The sequence below is a fragment of the Lepidochelys kempii genome, chromosome 11 (assembly GCF_965140285.1).
Source record: "Lepidochelys kempii isolate rLepKem1 chromosome 11, rLepKem1.hap1, whole genome shotgun sequence".
Classification (NCBI taxonomy): Eukaryota; Metazoa; Chordata; order Testudines; family Cheloniidae; genus Lepidochelys; species Lepidochelys kempii.
Genome location: NC_136390.1, coordinates 61,174,918 through 61,198,126, shown reverse-complemented (window position 1 = coordinate 61,198,126; position 23,209 = coordinate 61,174,918). Strand labels below are relative to the sequence as shown.

The 23,209-nt window shown below is 42.0% G+C and overlaps 1 protein-coding gene across 1 annotated transcript; it reads right to left on the bottom strand.

The window, feature by feature from the left end:
• Positions 1 to 8,048: 8,048 nt before the first annotated feature.
• Positions 8,049 to 22,588, bottom strand: CD28 (CD28 molecule). The gene is made up of 4 exons (XM_073306517.2): positions 22,413 to 22,588; positions 15,614 to 15,973; positions 15,216 to 15,334; positions 8,049 to 11,534 (listed from the first exon to the last, which is right to left on the bottom strand). Exons 1-4 carry the CDS (start codon positions 22,465 to 22,467, stop codon positions 11,394 to 11,396), a joined length of 675 nt encoding a protein of 224 aa, XP_073162618.1. The 5' UTR covers positions 22,468 to 22,588; the 3' UTR covers positions 8,049 to 11,393.
• Positions 22,589 to 23,209: the final 621 nt, after the last annotated feature.

Below are 23,209 nucleotides of genomic sequence, written 5' to 3'. Positions count from 1 at the left end.
GTGGGGCACTGGACTGGGTCTTGAGCGGCCTGGATTTTATTCCCTCCCGTTGTCCTGCCCTGTGACCCTGGATGAGTCACTTCCTCTCTCTTTCCCCTTCCACCCTTTGTCGGTCTTGTCTGTGTGTGCAACAAGCTCTTTGGGACAGGGATAGAGTCAGGCTCTTACTATGTATATGTACAGCACAGGGTGCTAAGCTGGGCTGAAGCACGTTCTAGGTGCTACTCTTCTACAAATAATTATTAAAGAGTCCAGTCTGAACAGACTGCAATGGGCTCACTGATCTGAGGGGAAAGAGGAAGGCTAACTTAAGAGATGTCACCCAAATCAGTGTTCACAGTGACCATGAGTCACGTAGGCAGCTCTTTGGGGCCCCTTTTCTTGCAGAGTCCCTGCCCCAATTCCAAACCCCAGTCTCCCTCCAGAGAGTTAGGCCTGATGTCCCTCCATACTTCCTTTCCCTCTCTCTTGTGCCTCACTATTTTTTGCAGTTGAGCTACTTGCAAGACAGATACTAACACTAGAAAGGAGTCGTTTGGTTTCTAGGAAGAACATGCAGCCAGTCCTCGAGCAGTCTAACCATAAGGCTCTGATCTGACAATGTTACTGAGGATTTGAGAGTAGAGATAGAGGCTCACGCCAGGCAATCCAGATCCAGACTGTTTGTGGCTGTTTGGCTCTGATATTTTGATTTGTTCTGATTGCTCATTTGTGCCGATTGCTTGTGTTGTGTTGTGTTGTGCTGATTGCTCATTGAGCTAGATGAGCAGCCCAACATTTACATGAAGGAGAAAAACGCTGTACAGAAACAGAAAAAGAGTATTGTGGCACCTTAGAGACTAACAAATTTATTTGAGCATAAGCTTTCGTGAGCTACAGCTCACTACAAGCCCTCCTTTTCTTTTTGTGGATACAGACTAACACGGCTGCTGCTCTACGGAAATGTCACCCGCAGCCCTACAAAGACTTATGCACAGGTGTCGCTTTTCTCCTGGGAGTAAACCCATCAACTCCAATGGGATTCCTTCCATTCCGTGAAGTCACACATTTGTAGAAACCATTGCAGGAGCAGGTTCTTAGTGAGTATTGAACAAGAGTGTTATGTGCAGCCACCCAGGAAAAGTGGTGGTGATGGTGATCTTTTAAAGAAAACTTCATTGTCTGGAAGGTGAAATCCAGATAATCGGCTTGGGTGAAAGGGATTATTGAGGCACGATGTTTGCTGGGTCTAAATCTGGGGATCAAGAGGACCACAAAAGTAATCCTTGTTTCTTCATAAGGATGAATCATTTGATGGTTCTAAATGAACCACAGGAAATTCTTTCCCCTAAACTGCAATAAAAAAGAAATTGACACCAGCATTTCCATTTTGCTAAGGATAAAAGGGAAACTATTGTTAATATGCCTCAAAACAGGGGTACAGAGAGTTCGGCAAATTGGGGGAGGGGGGACAGGAGGAATCCTCTTTTAAAATACTGACACTATAAATTCACTGTTTTTCAATCATCTGGTACTTCTCGAGTCTCAAAAGTTGGTGGCAACCTAGGAGAAATAAACAGTAAAGGTAAGTCAAATGTCATGAATTTTGTGGCATGTGAGACCAAATGTACACATTGTGGCTGATGTTTGGAATCCAAGAGGGAGAATTAACAAGGATTTCTCTTCTCCCTCATATGCATACGCTAACCCTGTGGAAGGCAGCGAGAAGGCCCACAACTCCATGGGTGCGCACACGTGCAAATACGTAAGTAAAGAACCTGTCATCGGTGCTCAGAATAGGCAAATGCTGTTCCTGAATTCTCCTAAATGTGACAGGTCCGTGCTCCGAATTCTGAGATCCATATGTACCCATACTATTCAAATCTGGTTCTTGGACAGCAAATATTTTGGTTTCATTTAAGTCCAGGCCCGTAGTCCTAATTAATTTAAAATATGTTATAAAACTTAAACATATATGGAAAGGTACCTGAGACCTGAAAAGGTAAAAAGAGAATAATTTTCTAAATAGTAAACATTTTTTAAAAATCCTTCTTAAACTATTTATAGAAACCTTTGTTTCTTATCATATTTATGCAGAAAGCAAATTGTAAGTGTGTGTACATATATAAAGACTCCCTCCCACACATAAATACATCTCTGAGGATTCATAACCATCAGTAAGGCCTTGTGCTGTAGTGCATTGACCCGTTCCTTCCAGTCCCTGCTAAGTATGTGAATAACAGTCTGAACAGAATGTTTTTTCTATAAATTGATTGCACTGGAAATAGCTTTTCTTGCTGCAAATCCTCATAGATGAACAGGAGTGAAGGGGGAGAAAGGGGAAGAAAAATCAAATTCCATGTTGTGGGAGCCAACACATTCTGGAGATTTACAAATGACGTTGACACTCTGCAGTTGTCCTAGGCACTGGATGTTGCTCAAGTCTCTCTCTCCCAGTAGGATAAAGCTAGGGAAATCCAGGGACTAAATTCAGTGCCGTCGGTCAGCGAAGGGAAGGAAATTGTATGAATTAAACAAGACCATTTAGTCTTCACTGATCTTTGATACTGATACTTTCCTTTTGGAAACAGAACCTCTTTTTGCAGATGACACCCACACATCCCCTTTCGTTACCGCCGATGACAATAGCAGCGATAAACCACTGGAGCTCATGCTGCTTCACTTAATCTTTATGTGTCATCGTCACCGTACGAAGCCACAACAATGGGAAAACAAAGCTGTTTGCTGCTGCTCGTTTCTAACTGACATTTCCCCACAGACCGTGTGTTTTGTGTAACCTAGGGACTCTTTGAACTTATTTTTGTGACTGCTCTGTCTGCGTCTTTCACAGTAGGTAGTTCAGAAGCACAGTTCTCTATTTATATTCTGTCCTCATTTTGCCTCTCTGCCTTCCTGACTTAAAGTCAGGCTACCGAATTACAACAGAAAGTGATTAATTAAAAAATCATTTTAAAAAGGAAGAGTCTGGTAAAAATGAAACCAAAAAAACCCATTTCATTCAATAAGAAGAAAGGGCAGAAATAAACTTGCCTCCAAAAATATGGCATGTTTATTTTAAGTATGCATATGTGTGTTTGTAAGCAAAAATAACCCGTTCAGGAGATATCCATCCAGATTTTTAGAGGTATTTAGGTGTCTGCCGCTGCAAATAGGTGTCCAGTGGGATTTTGAAAAGTGCCTACTCTCCTAACTGCTATTAAAAACAACTACAAGTTCGATGCTGAGGCACTTCTGAAAATCCAGTTAGGCACCTATCTGCATCTTCAGATGTTTAAATACTGATAAAACTCCAGAGCTTCCCTTCCAAACGCCTCACTTTAATAGACAACACTCACTTGACCTGAAGCTCAGGATAACTGATTTGCCCAGCTGCTTGAGACCAGCTTTATAGTTCTTTGGCGGAAACCAAAAGAGGTGGAGCTAATCAGCTCCCTCCACCTCTTCAGGAGGTGTTTCCCACAGGGTTGGGGTTTTTAAACTTTTCTATACATCTTATTTTTGTTTGCTTGCTTGTTTTCGCTGTTAAAAACAATTTGCTGTCTTGGCCTCACCTCACCGGAAGGAAGGGGCTGGTGACACCTGCCACGCTGGGAAGACAAAGACAACAGGCAAACCAAAGAAAACAATACACAACCAAACACAGTGCACCTTCCCCTGCCTCGGGGGAAACTGCCATGCTACATTCCTACCACACAGGGTGCTGAGGAGGGCTCTCATTTGAAATCAGCAGTAGTCCCAAGCCCACATATGTGATCTAAGATGACTACCACCACCAAGTACAGTTGGTTTCTCATGGGTGTATAGGAGCCCCATAAGGGTAAAATGTACTCCTTGAGGTAAGAAGGTTTCTCTCTTTTTTTGTAGCATAGTGGCTGGAAAAAGAAAGAACAGCCTGCCTTATAGTGTGCACCTTACAATTTATTTGTTCTTCTCTGTCCCCTGAAGGATTGTTATAAGGTTTCAGTTCCATGTTTTTTAAGATTAGGATACCTTTCTGCATTAACCCTTTACTAGCTCTCCCCTGCCCATTGGTCTCTCTCATCCCCAGTGGTGGATTGCATAAAAACATAGGCTGGACTCAAACAACGTCAGCTAGAAAAAACTATTTCTCCCCTTCCTAGCTATCCAAATTAGTATCTTCATAATTTTTTTTTTTTTGGCATTACTTCAGCATGCTGCTAATGAGGAAAGAGCAAACAGGGTAAACGCTCCCAAAGTCAACATTCTGCCCTGGACTTCAGCCCATGTCTCTGTCCACCGGGAGTGGATGAACTGCTCAAGTAAAGACAGAAACTTCCTCTCTGTAGCCAATTTTCATGTGTCTAGGGAAGGCTGAGAAGCCCAGGAGCAGTTCAGCTGAATTTCAACAACTTACCTTATCACTTTCATGAGCAAAAATTCAGAGCTCTGATTCTGACCACTGGGGCTGGAGATTAATGTAGCCCAAAGGTTGTCATGGACAGCAAGCACCGTAGAAGCACTAGTTTATTTTGACTCACAACAGGGAGAGCTAATTTAATGGGGTGCTGCCAAGGCCTGTTGGGCTTAAATTTAGACCTCTTATCTTTCTTTTCCTTGGCAAGCTGGGCAGAGTACAGTGCCTCATCCCCTGCACTGAACCCTCCATTTTTGTTAGCCAGCAAATTAATGATATTCACAACAGCCCCATCAGAGAGAGGAATGGTTCAGTGTGTATTCATTCACCTAGCTGCTGGCTTCGTCAAAGGTGGGTTAGCAAGCTGACAGAATGGGGATGTATCCCAGGTGCTGCTCTTGTTATGAAACGCTCATATCTCCTTCAGAATGGGGATTGTTATTAATATCTGAGCTGCATTTTCAGTTTATGCATCAAACCCGCTGTCTGAAAGCATCCTAGGCCTCCTGTCATATTCCAGACATCCCCTGCTTTATACGTGGATAGGTTAGCGTATGTCTAATTAGATACAAAAATCACATAAAAAGAACTTTTATTCAGACTGTAAAATTAAGGAAGTGCCAGATTTACAGCTGTCCATGCAGTCTTCACTCTGCCCCATTGTGCACCCATCCTGTGCCATACACTGAGTGAGCAGGTGTCCTGTGGAAAAAAGAGCATGTGATCATGTAATTAAAGACTGAATCATAATCATACGCACATGGGGGCAGGATGAAGGGTGCCCAGGCAACTGTAAACTTGGCATTTCCTAAATTTCAGTTCTTGACTCTGCGACTGTAAATGTTCTTTAAGGTATTTTTAATATAATTTCCTAGGGCTTTGCTATTTTAAAGGAAAAGTTCAAAGAACTTCTATTTGTTCAGCCTATAATGTTGAGCTCAATCTGTGAACTTCTACAAGCTGTTGTACTGTTGCAAGTTGTTTGTTTGCCTCCTTGTTTTTGTATTATGATATCATCCAGAGGCCGCATTGTGCAGGGGGCCGTACAAACGTAATGCCACTCCTACCCAGAAGCATATGCAATGTTGTCCTTGGTTATGAAATGTACGTTAAAAAGCAGATTGTGTAAGTGTTCCAACCTATGAGAATGTACCAGCCTGATCCAAAATAGGTTTTTTTAGAAACAAAAAGCCAAGTAGGAAAAAGCCACATGATGATATAATAACTAGAAAACCAGATGTCTTTGAAAACTGTCAGCCACTTCAATGGTCAAATAAAACAAATAAGACTAACTTGATTCCTCACCCCTCCCCCACTACTGAGCTATTAGTTGTAGGCTTATGAACTCTGGAAGGAGAGCTATGTTTCATCTTTCATTTTAAAAAATGTACGAAGAATTAGTGCCCAGATCTTGGAATGCATGTAAAAATATGAACGACACCATTGGGCTTTTTTATCCCTCTGATAATGGGTTTACATGAAATTGGCAGCCTCCTAATACCTCATCAATCAACTTGGCCACATCAGACTATGCATGTGCCCTTCAGGCTGGAATAACAACACACTATAATGTGATGCTCTCGCACAAAGTTCCTAACTGTGAAAATCAATCCACTTGCATCCAGATAAGCTGTTTTCAGTGTTTCCTTCCCTTTGTAACTCCCAGATTCTAAATAAGGCTTGCACGTTGCTCTTCTGTATTGTTTTCCAAACTCATTTCTAGTCACTGGCAGAGAAGAATAATAGCCTACTAGTGTACTTCCTACCATAGTCTGCTTTCTGAGTATAGTGAGTAACTAACAAAATCACACCTCTATCAGTGATTCATCTTGAATAAACTTTTTCCAGTAGCGCAGCAAAAAACCTTGCAAAAGTGGAAAGATTTGATCTTTAGCTTTGAAGTAGATTTGTGCGTATTTCCTCATACTCCACTTTCTTACTGACATTTGTCAATAACACACTTGCTACTCACAGGTCGGATAGCTCCAGCTGCAGGGGCTAATCTCTACAGAGTTAACAATTTTGTAATGATCCAAAACCTATAGTATGTACGAACTGAAAGGTAAACAAATGAAAGGCAACAAGAGAAGCCATGCAGAGTGTGTGGCTGCCGAGGATCAGTAGTTTAGGGAGACTCAAAATCTGAAAGGATGCAGCGTAGCCGAGGGATGGGATGGGGAACCTGAATTTTTCAAACCTAAAACAAATGCATCTCAAACGTCTGCAAGGCTTCAGTCTTCAAAGGCTACCTGGAACCTAAAACTGGAGAGAACCATGGCACACAGCTATCTTTGCCACGAAACCAATGACATATCAGTGGCTTATACAGAAAAACATAAAACGGAACTTTCAGTTTGCTGGAAAAGGTTAGCAGGTTGGGTGGGCACTTGAACTACAGAGCTTTGCATAACAATTAATGAAAGTAAAAGAGCCAGTACATTAAATAAATTAGGCAGAGACTAAATGATTTAGCCAACATGTGAAGATAGTGTTGACAGTCCTAGAAGAAACAACAGAAATTCTGGAGCATGTGTTAATGGTGAAGAATATCGGGATTCTTGGGATTCAAATGGTTAGAGAAGATCTGGACCTTTTGACTTGGCAATCCAGACAATCCCCATTCTGACGGTTCAGGGTACCTACGGAGATACCACAAGTCATCTCATCACAGTAGTATAATAAAGAGAGAATCCTTAGAACAGCAAAAACTGAGAAAGATATTTCACTGATTTCTGATAGGGTTTCCATAGGTGAGTGAGTTGAGGGAGCAGGCAAGGAGCCTTCCTCCCATTCCCTATGTCCGCCTATGGGTAGAAATGACAATTTCAGCCCCTGTGTTCATTAACATTGAAATTCAAGTTCCAGAGGGGTGTTCTTGGGGGGAAAGGGGGGGAGGGACTAGTGAAATTGCAGTCTAGCTCACTGGCATATGTGATTGAATTTCAACCTCTCTGCAGGGCAGATGATGCTGTTCCCACTGGCCTGTTATCCAGTCCTGGGCAGCATAGCAGGGAGCATTCTCTTTTTGCCTCACACTTCAGCCAGCTGACTTGCTGAATGTAGGGCCAGTAGAAGCAATGGCTGCCCTGGCATGCTGCACAAGGAGTTAAGCCAGCGAGTAGCTGGAATCCGTTAGGAGTACATATAAACCAGGGGATACTAGTCACTATTCACAGGGCCAGTCTGTGGGCTTAACGTGCCCACTTCTCCAGATACAATAGCCCTTTAGTGCCCTGCACATCACCAGTGGTCGATAAAACTGGTATTTCAGCCACATAAAATGCATTCCCAACAGCCTGTAATTTATGGCCCCACGATACTTTACTATTATGTTGATGTCCTTTTCAACACAACATCAGGGCTCATGCACTTTCCTTCCCCGTCCTCCCACACATGTATACTTTTGTTGTGTCTTCATTAGTTGTGCCCCTTTTTTGGTCACCCACATGAATTAACGTTTGTTTGGAAACGGGCCCGTAGCGTTCCAGTGTGTAAATATTGAGGATGGGTTTACTTGTTTATCAAATACTTACTGAATACATGAAGTACAAAGCACTGTGCATTAGAATACTACACGGCTACTGTCTGTACATGTAAACTGAAATCCAATGAAGTGTTAGTGGAGAGAAAACAAATAATATTAACAATTGCATTAAGAAGTAACACTTGTCTTTTACTGTCAGGCCTTACAACGTATTCAAAATTTAATTTACAGCATCTATTTAACAGTTTTAAAAGAAGATTATAAAAGTACAGTAAAAACTCCAAGGCATGGGGACACAATGAAATATACACGCTTCTCGCGTCTGGAAATGCATATGCAATTTTAAACCAGAAATTTTTGCCCCTGTGTATTTTTGCTTTCTGTACATATTTGTCTGCTATACTTGTGCCAGAGTAAAAGACGTTATTTTCACAGTATATTCTGATTGCAGCACTCTGTTAAATTACAGGATGAAATCCTTGGCAGTGATTTGTGGCTCAGAAGGTCAGTAAGATGACGCAGTCAGTGATTATATGATGATATCCATAAAATTGCCATGGAGGACTCACATATGAGTTCTGCTGCAGGGGAGTAAGGAATCTCCTTACTCCGCTGCACAGGCCACCCAAATTGCTAGGCCCTAGACAGTGGGGCAGGTAGCTGCCACTGACCTGCCATTCCCCCCATCCATGAAGGGAGTGGACAGACTGAGAAGGCAGGGGGTGGGCAGCGCTTTGGCTCCACCCCTCCCAAGGCACCAGCCACTGCACTGGAACTAGGTCAGAGAGACAAAGTAGGCTGTGGCAGCAAAAGGAGCGGCACCGCTCACTTCTCCCATGGCACAAGGAAGAAGCAGGGCCCAGACTGTGACGCTCAGCATCTCAGCACAGTTCCTGCTTTGCGCTCGGGACAATGGAGTTACCTGCTTCCGCCAGGGATACAACTCCAGCCCAGAAAGGGAAGAAGGAAAAGCCCCGTTAGGTCTTCCTATGAACTCCCTTATTAACACAAGATTATTCCCTGGGGCATACTCAAGCACTTAACCCTGCACAGTTTTCAATTAGATAGGATGGAATTAAGTCTGATCAGAATGATTTTCTGACAGGAAATGCAATTTCTGCAAAAATATTTTCGGTAGGAAAATTTCAGTTTTCCTGAATTTCTGATTTTTTCCCTTCACTTTGGAACCCAAATCAAAATACTGAGCTCAGGGTTGGTTCAACCTCAGTTGGAATATTTCCATTTATTAAACTGACCAGAAATGTTTCATTCTGAGTCAGTTCAAAATTAAACTGCATTTTCCTATTTTGCTGCATTGGCTCATGGGACTCGGAGTTTGCCTCCAGCCTCCGCTCCACCCAATGGATTGGACTCCCAGGCCTGACTATATTTCCCATGATGCAACACTGTCTCCTCTCTGACCAAGCTGAGTAGTCTGCCATGGGACTCACATTACTGCAGTTGTATCATGGGAAATGTAGTCCAGCCAGAGAGCCTGGTCCATAGTTGAGAACAAGAGCATCAGACTCCTGAACTAAATTCCCATGAGGCAATGTGGCTCTGTAAGAAAATGCAGTTTAATGTTGAACTGACTAAAACTATGCATTTCCAGTCAGATCAACAAAATTAAATGAAACATTTTGAGTCAGGAATGTCAAAACATTGCATTTCTATTGAAAATGTTGACTTGGACTGTTTCACCATTTCTGAATCAAAATTTTTTGGAATTTCTGTTTTGTGAAAAAATTTGGTATTTCAGATTTTTGTCCTTCTTCTTCATATGGCTGATGTGTAGCTATAGAGCAACAACTATAATTTTACATTTAGGTGGTTGTCAGGTAATTGCATCAAGAGTGGCGGAGTATATTGCTGTGATGCCTCCTCTGTATTTGTGAATCAGGCATTGAATTGTTTTATGTTCCATGGACTGTTCTGGGTGACCTCAATTGCACACTGGAGAGTTTTTAATGTTCCATTAGTGAATCAAGTATCCGCATCTGCCATGGTTTGTGCAGAGGTGGTTTAGGGTTGCCCATAAGCTTTGTGGAAGATCGAAGCCAGGGATCTTTTTGTTCTGGTTCAAGACGAAAACAAAATGTAGAATTATCAGAATTTTCACACGGACATAAATTCTGTCTTTTGCTCAGCTCTAGAAGGAATGGAGAGAACCAGTAAAGGAACCTCTTCTTCTAAGCTTGAGAGTAGCTTTTGTGTTGAGCTGACCCTACTGCAGTTTGGGAGTCATCATTAAAGGCAACATGCCACATGAAAATCAGTGAACGAGTTTTATTCTAGCCCTTGTTTTACTCCTCCATGGAACATGCCAAGAGAAAAGTCTATATAAGAACAGTAAGCCCCAGTTAGAGCCTGATCCTTCAAGGTACTGAACAGCTCCTGCAAAGTGCTGAGCTTTCAGTTCCTCTTGACTGCAGTGGGAGTTGAGGGAGTTCATAGGGTGTTTAGGAGCAAATTTTCAAATGATCTGATCACTCAGCATTGTGGCCAGATTTTAAAAAAAGCTCAGCTGCTATGTAGGCACCAGACTACATGGACAGATTTTCAGGAGATGTTGTGTGCACACTGGGTTCTCAGCTCAGCTAAAAATCGGTCCCCGATAGTGTGTGCTGAGCACTCAAAAATCTGGCCCGCTTTTGAAAATCAGCCCTCAGTAAGCTCTAATGAGGATTTTATCACCTGCTTCTCCTATGACTTTGGCCAAGCCCTGGTGTTTCCTTGTTGTAGGCCAACATAATGCAAAATGGTTCTCTTCATGATGACTGCAGATCTTTCTTCGTCCCCTGTTGTTCCAGACCTGCCTTGCAGGTTGATTGCCTTCTCACTGTATGAAATTGTTTCATAGGGGGTCCTCTCCCCTTACAAATATTACACAGTTACCAGTTTAAGAACTTAAGAATCACACATTTAATGTATAGTGGATTTCAAGTGTGCTAGATCTGTCATTACAGCCCACCTGTGGAATAATCTAATGGTCCACATGGCTCGCAGCTGACTTTTCCCTTCAGCTGAAACCCTCCCCTATTCTTTTAAGCATATGTTTGGAACTTGAAACTGCGTTCTCCTCTTTGAAGTGAGAGGGGATCAATTTTTGCATCAACAGTTTGCTTGGTACCATATTTAATGGTAACCAACTAGGGCTGTGATTCAGAGATTTATAATTCTTCAAGTCAAACATACTTCTAAGTAGAAATTAACGTTCAATATAAGGCAAAAGTGATTGGGAAAGCTCAGTAGTTGCAACAGTGAACAATATACCCTGTACTGGATCCAGTGTTATCTTTCTCCCTTACCCACCATCAAGCGTGAACATGAATTGTAGCTAGTTTTCAGCCATCAGCGAAAACAACCTGCTTTTACACAGCATCAATTAAAGTTTGACCGGTACTTGGTATGATGTAGAGATGTCATCAAATATAACAGATATGACAAACTAATGGCAGGCTGTCCTTTCACGTCCAAGTGCACACGGCAGAGTAAAAGCACACCAGGGGTATTAGCAGCTTGGTAAGCAGATAGTCATGGTTCCCAAGAACGGTATTCAGTGTGTATCCGAGTTGGCGCGTAGGGTTGGTAATGCTTATTCTTTGGGCCAGGAGGATGGCGTGGCGTCATGTTCATGTAGTCACTCGTCAGGATTCTGTTCCTCTTGTTTTTCCACTACAGGGGGGAAAGTATGAAAACATTTCTGCAATTAGTTTTTCCTCCACAGGCTAAATAATTTTTTTAAAGCCTTTGTGCAAGGAGTCCAGAGTGTTTGTTAAAGCTGCGTTCATAATGAATAAAGGACTTGATTCGTTTTTCCTCCTTTCCAAGTAATGAATTGTCCAAGCAGGTCATGATATTATCAAACATATTCACCACTCAGAATAATTCCCCAAGGCTTTTTCAGGAAAGCACTGAAGCAAGTGCCTAAAGTTAAATAAATTCATCTAAACAACAGCATGAGTAGTCGGATAAAATGTTCTGCGAAATTTTCCCTCCTCTCCTGTCAGTGGCCGAGCAGCCCACCTGCAGAGAAAGCTATACTATTAGAGAGATCTCCTGGTAGTGAATGCTGTAAACTAAGATTGTGTTCTAACTTCTCTTCTAACCACCTTCTTAGCTGGAGGAATGACTCAGCAGAAGTAAAGCAAGTGCAGTCAGCAAGGGGTTTTCCTAGCTTCTAACTAGAAAATTTTTAAAAATTGCTAATGTAAACAAAATAAGAGTGACAGAAAACTCCTCCTGCCTGTATGTAACCGTGAAGCCCTGTCCTCCATCTCTCAAACTATCTGCAGTCTGCTGGTTGAGGGGTGAAGGAAGCAGAGGTGAGGTTATTCTCATCTATCTGGCCCTGAGTACTATACCTCACACTCATTAATGGACTTCTGCCTCACAGTAACCTGTGCAGTAGGAAAGCACTGTCCCTATTTTGCAGATAGCAAACTGAGGCACAGAGTAGATTACGCGACTTGCCTGAAGTCAGAGAGGAAGTCTGTGGCTGAGCAAGCAACTGAACCCATGGCTTCTGCAGTCTAGCTCAGTGTCCTATCCTCTAGGCCATTATTCCTACCTAGGCTAATCCCTTGTGAATTAGCGACTGTGCAGTGGGCCTCCCTTCTATCACACCTTTATGGCTGTAACTTGCTAAAAACATCTTTTTGCTGAAATTTCTTGCATTTGAAATATTTTCAAAAGCTTGAGCAAAGTCTGTATTTTTTACTTGAGTAAGGCCTAAACATATAATTTTTCCAAAATACTTGTGACTCTTCTTGTGTGTGCATGCATGTGCCCACACGCACAAACACAATTCAATCTGCTCAGGTTTCCAAATGGCTCGACCTCACTGAAGGCCAGTCTACAGAACAATTTGCCTGAAAAGCATGTAAAGTGTGTATGTATGCCTATTTATATATACACACGTGAGAGAGGCCTTACATCTAGAGTTATAAGGAACTCAGCTGAGTAGTAAATGTCAGTTCTATAGAATAATATACATAAAGGTTAGTTACATATTTTATGCTGGTATTTTACTGTGGAGTTCCTCAGTTGTGTACTTCTGACTCTGCAGTAATTGAGGTGCACAGGGAAGCCAGTAGGAAGATTGGGGTTTCAGAGTTCTAATCTCCTTTTTTATTTTTTTTTTTTAAAAAAACACTCTTATATAAATATAATGTTAAGGAGATTATTTTCCCTTCTTTGAAGTGAAGAAATGTTAAATTTCATCTAGTGACAGGCACAGATGGAATATTTTGGATTACTAGCTTTACTGCTACATAATATTTTAGAATACAGTGAGTGCAATTCTACCTTCAGATATGCATATGTTAATCTAACTTATCTGGATGGCAGTTGTACAGATATCCCTGGAGGTGCAAAATTGTGTTCGATATGTGCAACATGGGGGGAATTAAGGTTACTTTAACAACTTTAATATTTCCTGACTTTAAAAGGGTGATCAAGTTTCATTCATTCAAGCTTGGAAAAGTAAAATATATTACTTATCAACTGTGCACTGTGTATCTAAATTATTAGATACATACATGTGTGCTTGTACATGTATATAATCTATAACATTGATATATACTTGTGTGTGTGTGGATAGACAAATGTACAATTTTAAAATCCTCTAGCTAAGTCTGAGTTATTTTTGGCTTATTGAAATATTTAAGTAGCGTGAACAAATGCCTGACTGTACAAAGATGAAGGTGTAGGACTGATAGTTTTGGAGAGCAAAGCACTTTTTCTCAACAGAAGTCAAAAACTGTGTAAGAACACAGAATGAATTAGGGTTTGGCCTAGCTGAAACTGTCATTGTGGGTAGCTTTTTTGGACCCATAATCTTTATTAGCCAGCTCTATTTACATCCAACAGCACTGTAAGTATGTCAGCCCTCTGAATACATGTTATTCAGAGGATACCAGCAGCAGGTAAAAATGGATGAAGCAAGCACAGCACAGAATCAGAATGCTACACTGCCATTGTCCGTAGGAGTGTGTGTCATCTTAGTAAGAATCTGTATCTGAGATGTAAGAGCGAGAAAATCCAAACAGCAGAGAGAAAATTGTTCAGACTCGAACTTTTGGATCTGAAATGACAGTATTTCATCAAGGCACAGATGCTACATAGCAATTTCACCTATTGGTTGTACCATTTTAGCTTTCCTATGATAAAATCAGAGCAAATCTCCTCAGTGGGGGTGGGGGAGAAGAGAGCGTTTGCTGGCTTTAAATTTGTTAATGGCCATGCCTGATCCAGCTTGCATATCGTCAGGGATTCTCATTGCAATGAGCTTTGGGCCTCTGTATGACAATGCTGATGCAATTCAGTGACCTTGACTGGCAGTGGAACTGGGTTTCTCTACTCAAATGTAGGGTTTAATCTGAAGGAGGGGTCAGGGAATTGCAGGCAGATTACCTTGTAATTCATTGACAATATATATTTAAAAAGAGAGAGAGAGAGAGAGAGACTGGAAGGAGGAGAGTTCTCCTATATGGTCGCTATTCAAGCCTGCACATGAGTGAAATAATCTAGCTGTACTCTATACAATATGGGAATCAAACCCTGCCCCCACATCCATGCACAGAAGAGGACCTCGGCTGCCTCTACACCTGCATCTCCTTTCTCCCTGGCCCTGCAGATCTGTGTGTCCAATCAGGCAGAAGAGGATGGAGCCAGGGTGTGTCAGGGGTGTGTCATTGCTCCAGAGATATTTTAAAAGAAAAGATTCAGAGACAGCATTATCTTTCCTATGCCGCCCACTCCATGGTAAAGCAAGGGTAGTGGCCAGAGGGAGTCCAGTGGAGTCAGGCTACCAGGGAGGGTGGGGAAGAGGGAGAGTTGCTGCAGAGGCAAAAGAAAGCCCTATGGAAGGGCTTGGCTAACTGCTGAGCCAGAGGACCTGTGCATATTGTAGGTGGGCTCCATGGTCTGTCTCATCCTTCTAGAGAATAACCTAGGAAGTAGTTTACAAGGGGCTTCTTGCTGGTTTCCTGCCTCTGCCCCCTCTCCTGTTGGTTTTATTATGAGCGGGGACAGTCCAAGCCAGTGTTACTAGGGGCGGAATGTGTGAGAGCCTGGAGCTCTGACGCAGCCAAATCTCCAACTCAAGCCCCAGCCAGAGTTCTGCAGGGTTAGGACTCTGGTGTGGAGCCTTGTTACTGATGTGAGTGCAGTGGGCAGTCAGATTTTGTTCCCTGTGAATGGATGAGCAACCAGAGTGAAGAAACATCGCTGTTCTTAAACTGAAGATGCCAATAACTGTGGAAGGTGACTGTATAAGCTGGGCAAAAGCTGGTGGGTGGAAGGGTGGGGGTGTACCTGAGTCACATAAAGCAAGGAAAAAAACTCATTTCTTACCCAGCAGATAACAAACGCTGCAGTTATTAGCACACTGTAGAAAGCCAGAAATCCAAGAGTCACCACCAGAGCCCAGAAGGGTGTTGCAGATTCAATTTCTGGTGATTGGAGGAGCATCTCTTAAAGAAACAGAATAGAAAAAAACGTCAGAGAACATAAAAGCAGTAACTTTAATTTCCATTTATTGACTCCTTGCTCCAACACTCTTCTGTAAATGATGTGGCCATCAGAGGAAAGTGGCAGGTTGCCAGACCCATTATTTGGGGGAGGAGGAATTTTGCCTTTCACTGAGAAATAGTCATTACGTACCTGACAGGGAACCTCAATGCTGTGAGCTCTAACGTTAAGGTGTACATGTAAGGAAAAGGATATTGGACAATTATGATTTTGTGTCTTACCTGCCACATGAATGACAGTCCCGTTGCTCTTGTCATTGTAGATGTAAGGAGGTGGAAACATGACCTCAATTTTGCAGAAGTAAATATCTGTTTGGTCGGTATTCAGCTTCCAAAGACTGAAATTCACTTGCTTTGTATGGCTATCAACTGCCACAAGGCAGTTGAATTCTTTATTTGAATGATGGTTGTGGAAGGAACCATTCCAGGAAACAGAGCAGACTTCAACTGCTCTGTCTGTTCCTTTATTCAGTGATGCTCTGAATTCGTTCCCAGTTCCATTATAGGCATATTTGCAAGCCAAGGTAGCATTTTTATTAAATGCCATGATTCGAGGCGGCTGTTCCACCAAAATCTTGTTTTCTGGGAGGGAGGATGGAAAAAAACACTTATTTATAAAATACATTATATAATTTTAAAAAAATATCACATCCTGCTAGTGCAATTGCTCAACATACCGGTACCCACTGAGACTGCGTATCTACCAGTGTGATCAAGGGTATTTTGGATTACAAGTGTGACATTTAATACTGAAGCTCTAACTTCTGTCCCAGTTATAGACACACCAGTGTATTCATTCCTTAGCATAGAGTGTCCTCGTGGACACCACTAAGTTGAAATATATATTTAATATCTAGCTTACCAAGCAACAAAAAAAGAGGACCACTGTTATACATAGGCCTTCTGTTCCAAGAACAACCTTATCAAAGGGCAAATAGCTTGATGGTGTAACTGACCCCAGTTGGGCCATCACTGGAATTTGACTCTGATACCTTCAGCATGGCATGAGCCTCTACAACTTGAGTTAAAAAAAATTCCTCTCGCTAGGTGCTGTAGTAACCTCTTAACCTCTTAACCATCTTATGTGGACCTGCCATAAGATGGTGACAAAGAGTTAGTTCCATAGCATTTAGCACACTAATGGCCTGAAGATACACTTCCTATAGAGGCAGAATCCTACTTGATCTAACTGGCCTGATACATAAGAACGATGTGGTTTTTGTCTCCCACATCACTGGGGTCTCTCTGTACTACCAGGTGCCAAAAGGAGTTGAATCGCTGAAATGGACTGCATAGAAGGCTGCTTATTTAAGTGAGACTTACACTCTCTTGGAGAGCAGAGAAAAGAAGTGAGAGGGAGAACGACTCTCACCAACAGCAAAGCTTTCACAACAGTGCAGGTGTGTGACCACACAAGTCTTTGTGCAGATCTTTTACATTAGGCCTTTGTGGGCTCTATCCGGCCGAGCCATAGGCACAGTCACAGGGGATGCTGAGGGAGGAAACTGTTTCTGCCCCAGTTTATGTCCCCCTCCAATTTTCTGCTTCAAAACCTTCTATCCTTCTCCTCAACCTCTTAAAAGGGCTAGGGAATAAATGGAGTGGGGGCAAAGGTCCTTTCTAAGCTAGTGGGAGTCTAGAAGACCTTGTCCCCACTCGTCAAATGACTGATTGGAAGAAGAGAAATGGGTGGAGCACCAGTGGCTTAGCAGAAGAAGAGGTTCAGAAACTGCCCTCAGGAACTCTCTGTTCACTGGCCTAACAGCAATTGGAAAGCATCTGTTGAAAAGGATAGGGGGAGCAGCCGGAGATGGGGAGGAAGCATTGGGGGAGGGGGTAGAGCAAACATGGAGGACTTGGACGGAGAGAAACACACGCAGAGGAATCTGGGAAAGGAAGGGGCATGTTGGCCAGTAACTGATCTAGGGGTGGATAACAGAGACAACCTACCAACTGGCGTCTTGAATATATGTAAGACTGGTGCATCCCTACAGCCAGCATTAGTTCTTTGATTGCCAACTTAACTCACTACTGCAGAAGCTAGCCACTCTCCCACTCCAGGAACTGCTTGCTAGCCTCTGGTTTTTTTGTGTTCTCTGAGGAAGAAGAAAGAGAGCAGGCATTGCATACTGGCTTTGCAGAGCCCCCTCTCTAGCAAGAGAAGAATGCAAGGGAGAGGAAGATTCCAGTCATTTCTCCTGAGGCCCCTTGCTTCAGCTTGACTAGCACTGTGTGTACTAGTGCGGGGGAGACAAACTTATACATATTGCTGCAAACCTTGCCTGCTTTCCTGTGTCTGCAAAACCCAGGAGAGTGAGAAACTAACTTAGAGCAGGGAGTTCCCTTACGCTGGCAGAAAGTGGTCCAGATTTTGGATTCTGTCCCATTGTCCCAAGACAGCTGAGAGCACTATTTGGCTGTCTAAGGCCTTATCTTCACTAGGGGAATTAAATGTTTGGTTCATTTATCTGCTTTTGAAATGTGTTAGCTAATCTATTTTAATTAAGTTCTGTTTTAAAATATTTTTTCTCTGACTGTAGCCACGGTTTAACACCTTTTCCAAACATGGTAGCTGGAAGTGGTTCAACCTAGCAAGAAAATCAATACATGACCGGGGCTGGAGTGTGCAAGATGCTAGCAGAATTCTTTTATATATATCATGTTTGGGGCCTATGAATCCTACTGGGAGTGAGGATTGCCTAGTGTTTAGATAACTGGAGAACGAGGCGTTGCGGGTAACGTGTTCTTATTGGTAGCAGAATTGCAGTGGTGCCTAGAGGCCAGGGTCCATGCTGTACACATGTATAACAAGGAGCTGCTCCCTGCCCCAGTGAGCTCCCAATCTAAGTAAGTGTCCTTAATCAGAAACTTCCAAAAACATGAGCAGATTAGAGAAATGCCTGCAAAGCTGTCACAAACACTTATGAAGAAAAAACAGATCCTTTTGGCCAGCCCTGCTTAGGGGCAAAGGGGAACCCTCTGAAGTCTCATCACTGAGGCAAGCCCCTCAAGGCATTGTTTAGACGCTTCTAAGGAGCCTAGTAACCTTCCCTGGTGCTTTGCTGCCATAGGCTGGTCTCTAATCTCAGATGTGCGGTCTGTAACACCAAATATCTTGAACTCCCCTATTCAACTGCAGTATCGGATCATTTTTGCACCCGCAGCAATGTGTTGCTGACAATATGAGATTCAAATCTATTGGCCTTTCTACCCAAAATTATTTCCTGCTTTCTTGGCCATGCAGCCAAATTTGTGAGCCCTCCGATGCAGATTAGATGTTAGCATAGGTTCTTGTTCTTCATTAGCCAAGCATATGGAATACAAGATGCCTTAATAGCATGAGCAAAGTGTATTGCATGGGTCAGTGGATGAGGACTGTTTACAAATGTTTTGTTCAAGCTGAGAACCAGGGTTAGCTTTGTCAGGTGGCTCCGCTATATTAAATCACATCACCACCTAAACAGATTGAGCGGTTTTGTTCTTCATTATGTGGAACAAATTATTCCTCATGAAAGCTATGTGCATTGATGGGGGCATAATGCAAGCAAGCATTGTGTGACCTCAGCATGCAGCTCTACCAAAGCACCCAAGTCCCAGCCTCCGGCAATGCCTCTTATCCCTCTCTTGTGGTTCTCTCTGTTGGAGAAAATCAGTCATGCCAAAATGTATATTCGGTCCACAAGACAATAAGATTAGCCCATCAATCTCTCATGTCACCTGTGACCAGAACAGGATTTGAATAAATCCTCAACAGGAGCTGAATCTGGGCGAGTAAATAGAATTTGAACCTCGGTCTCTAAGAGGCTGGTGTACTAACACACTGCTGAAGCATAGTTCAAGTTTATCTTGCATTCATGAAAACACTTTTCTTATAAATGTCACTTGGGCTTTGTTAAAATGGTAAAACATTGAAACATTTAGTAGGTGTTTCCATTTGTGACTCGTTTCCCATAAATAGGGCTATGATTGCTATTTCCAAAGGCGATGTTCCGTTGTAAGTGCTACATAATAATAAACATCTATATAGAGCCATGACTGCACCTGACCTTACCCAGCCCAGAAAGCAACAGTTATGAGAAATCACTGTCTACAATTTCATAAAAGTCTTAAAGCCTGGGGTGGAACCACGCTCTGTAGCAAATTAAGCACATGCATAAGCTTTCGCAGGATCGGGGCCTTCAGTTTTATAAGCTACTGTTGCACATAGTCTGTGTAAGATCTCCTTGTCATAAAGCATTTCACAGCACATTCTTCATATTAAATTTATATTATAATAGAATTTAGGACTTTTCATCACGAAAAAATCTTAACCATCCTTAATAACTGTAAAACACTGACGTTCTGATCTCATACACCTTACGCAAGTAAAACTCCATTGAAGTCATTGTGGCCCAGGAAGAGAAACAGAGAAAACATAAAAGTAAGGAAGAATAATTGTTTTTCCAAAATTTTCCATGCATAGCCAGCAAGTGATTAAAAACATCCTGCGCTTGATTGGTAGACCAGAGAAGCAAATAATTTTATTCTCTCTTTTCTCCCATACAGTACTGATATTGAAAACAGTAGTTGTTTTGCCTTTGTTAGGAGTATGGGATGACGTTTGAACAGCTAAACTGTTGTTCTGCATAAACATAATAGAGAAAAGGCCCATTTGAATGCCTCGGGAAGGGAGGAAACTGAAGGGGGCTAAAAAACCTATAAACAGAAACATACGCAGATATGGTACCAAAAAAAAGCAATTCTGACTTTACCAATTTGTGCTGTTCAGCTACTTCCAGTCTTTTTTAAGATGCTCAGAAGGGTCTTTTCTCTGTTACTTTTGGGGTTTTTTATTGGCTAATTCAACCAGCTGTCTATGATATGCAGCTTCCCCTGAAATGAAACATCCTACTCTGATCCACTTCTCCTGATCATAAGAGTCTCATGCCCTTGCTAATCTCCCCTTCCTTACATTAAGTACTGTATGAAGAAAGGTAATAAATGCCAGGAGATGCACTACTGGTTTAGTTAAGCGCAATTTCTTAATTTGCAGGGCCCAGGGGTCTGTTTAACTTGTTCGAAGAAGAGGAAACGTGCTGATGTCATCCTAGTGCCTGGTAAACCACTGCTCACCTTGCATACACACCAGAGATCATTCTACAGACTAGTAACCTGGGTGGGTTACAGGTCGGTTTTTAACCCAGAAAAACCATGAGCCAGCAGATTTTCTGTAGTACAAGGATGGGATCATTTGCTACACCATATGTGGAGAACCCACCAGGATTGGTTATGAAACACACATTGCAGACAGAATATTCTAGCTGCCTCTTAAATTACAGTAAAATAATTACTCAGCCAGAAAGACAAGCAAGAAAAAAGTACCTTTCTGTCAACACTAATGCAAAGATTGTGATTCAGGTCAACATACAGCGTTCTCTGAGATAGTGTTGTAATACCATAATAATAATGGGACAGTCTTGTTGGCCTTAGTCAGGCAATGTTCTCATTGACTTTAATGGCCATTTGGATTATATAAGGACTGCAGCATTTGGCCCAACAATAATAATATCCATTTATTAAGCATCTCTGATCTGAGGATCTAAATATAAAGACAAGGTAGAGAAGAAACCTATGGCAAATGCTCATTTAAGCTCTCATCCTGCAAGCTCATACACGTGCTTAACTTTACACATTTGAGTAGTCCCTCTGAAACCAATGGGACTCCTCAAGTATTTAAAGTTAAGCAAGCATGCAAGTGTCTGTAGGATCTGGGCCAACGGCAGTGTGTCAGAGCATCATTAATATATACTGCAGTTCAAAGGATTTGCTTAAAGCTGCTGGCACCTCATTGATTATTCCCCCACTCCCACCCCCCACACTGTTCACCTACTCCTCTTGCTTATCCCCACTCCTAGAGTAATAATCATCTGTTTGTGACAACCCCATTGCCTGCTGTGGAAATAATTATGATGTTACAAACAGAGAATTATAATTTCAGAGGAGGAATAAGAAGCGGAAGCTGATGAACTCTGAAGCAATATCGATCTTGATTTCATGCAAATTACAATATCCTTAACCGGGAAAGAGAATTGCAGAAAAATGTAAGAACTGTTTCTAACTCCTTTTTTCTAATTCTTCTGCCAGGCAACAGCAGCAATGTAAGAATGGTCTACATGTGACTAGTTCTGTTAGGAGGACAGGTTTCTGTTCCTCTCTTTTCCTGTAAATATACAAATGCTGACATTTAGAGAAGAGCTGACAACATGAATTCACAGGCCAATGATTTCAGCAATACTTTGACTTGAGATTATCCTAGCAAAAACAATCATTCCCTGCCTTGCTTTGCATTCTACTATGTCCCCTTGAAAGATGTGGCAATTATGAAGCTACTAAAACTGCATAGGAGAGGTGATTACAAGACATAGAGTAAGCTAAGCAAGAACAACTGAAGATTTAAAACATTCAGTAACATTTTAAGATTCCCACATAGACATTTTTTGTTTTCAGAGGGAAATTGATTATTCAGTAGGGAGCAATAGTTTTTTTTTTTTAAACCAACCATCAACAACCCATTGATTGTCCTAGAAAAACCCCCTCTATTTTTATCCATTTTACATATTTGTTAATTCTCACTCAGTATTCTTAGGGCTCAGTCCTGCAGCCCTTTAGACAGGGTGAACTTTCAATGGAATATAGGCTGCACATTGGACACTCTGGAGGTGACAGAAACATATACACTGAAAGAAATGGAGTCATCAAAACAGTTTGGACCCTAAAATAAAGAGAACCCACCAAGGTAGCAGTAGTATGTTCAAAACTGATATATGCCAGGGGACAAATCCTGACTCCAAAAAATACCTAAAGAGAAGTCAAATAAAAAAGCTCTTAGGCTCCAATTTGGAGAAGATTGCAATTAAAAAAACAAAATAAAACAAAATCCATTTTATCAGCCTGCAGTAACTAATCACCTACATCAAAATACATTCTCCTGCATCTTAATGATGGTCCAGAAAAGTAAATGGAAAGGATCAAAATGGTTTACCTGTTACTTCAGCAGCTTGAATGAAGCTGAGAGCAGCGAGTATCCAGACTATCATGATGATAATGGTGGGCTGCAAATTTAGATGCCACCCCCACAAAGAAATCTGAAGAATGAACCACAAGCCAACCTGGTGGGGCTAGACTGTTCAGTCACTCACACATTCTCTCTCTCCTCTCCTTTCCCCCTCCAGAGCACTTGATCTACATACTGACTGAAACCACTGTGATGGCAACATTTCAAACCGGAAATTAAGTTGTTTGATGACTTCAGCTTTTTATCTTTAGGAAGTCTCGTCTCTGTTGCTTAAAAGGAAAGTTTGTCCTTGGTAAAACTGTATTATGCTAAAGGAAATGAAAGCCCACCTTCCAACATTCAACAGAGTGCCCCTTTTGGCTAGCCAGTGTTTGGGTGGGGACTTGTAGACCTGTTTCTGTTATGAGCAGAAATGGATGAAACAAGTCAGGTATATACACTTTGGTGCAATCCTGTTTATTTATAAATCCTGTACCCAAAGTCCAGTCTCACTGAACATAGTCAGTTAGAAACAAACAGCAAGTCATTCCCTTGCTTACTATTTCCAAGTCTGTCCCTCCAATGAGTTGTGTGCCAAGAAGCTCTGTTTCTCTGCCCGTTTGAAGGCCGCAGTAACAACTATTTCTCTTGCTGGATTCCTGCCTCTAATGCACACACAGCTTGCCAACAATGCCCTAGCATCTAGGTTTGCCCAGTTCAAAAGGAACCCTCTTACAGCTGAGCCTGGCTCAGGCTTTGCCAGATGACCCTGTGCCTATGGTAGT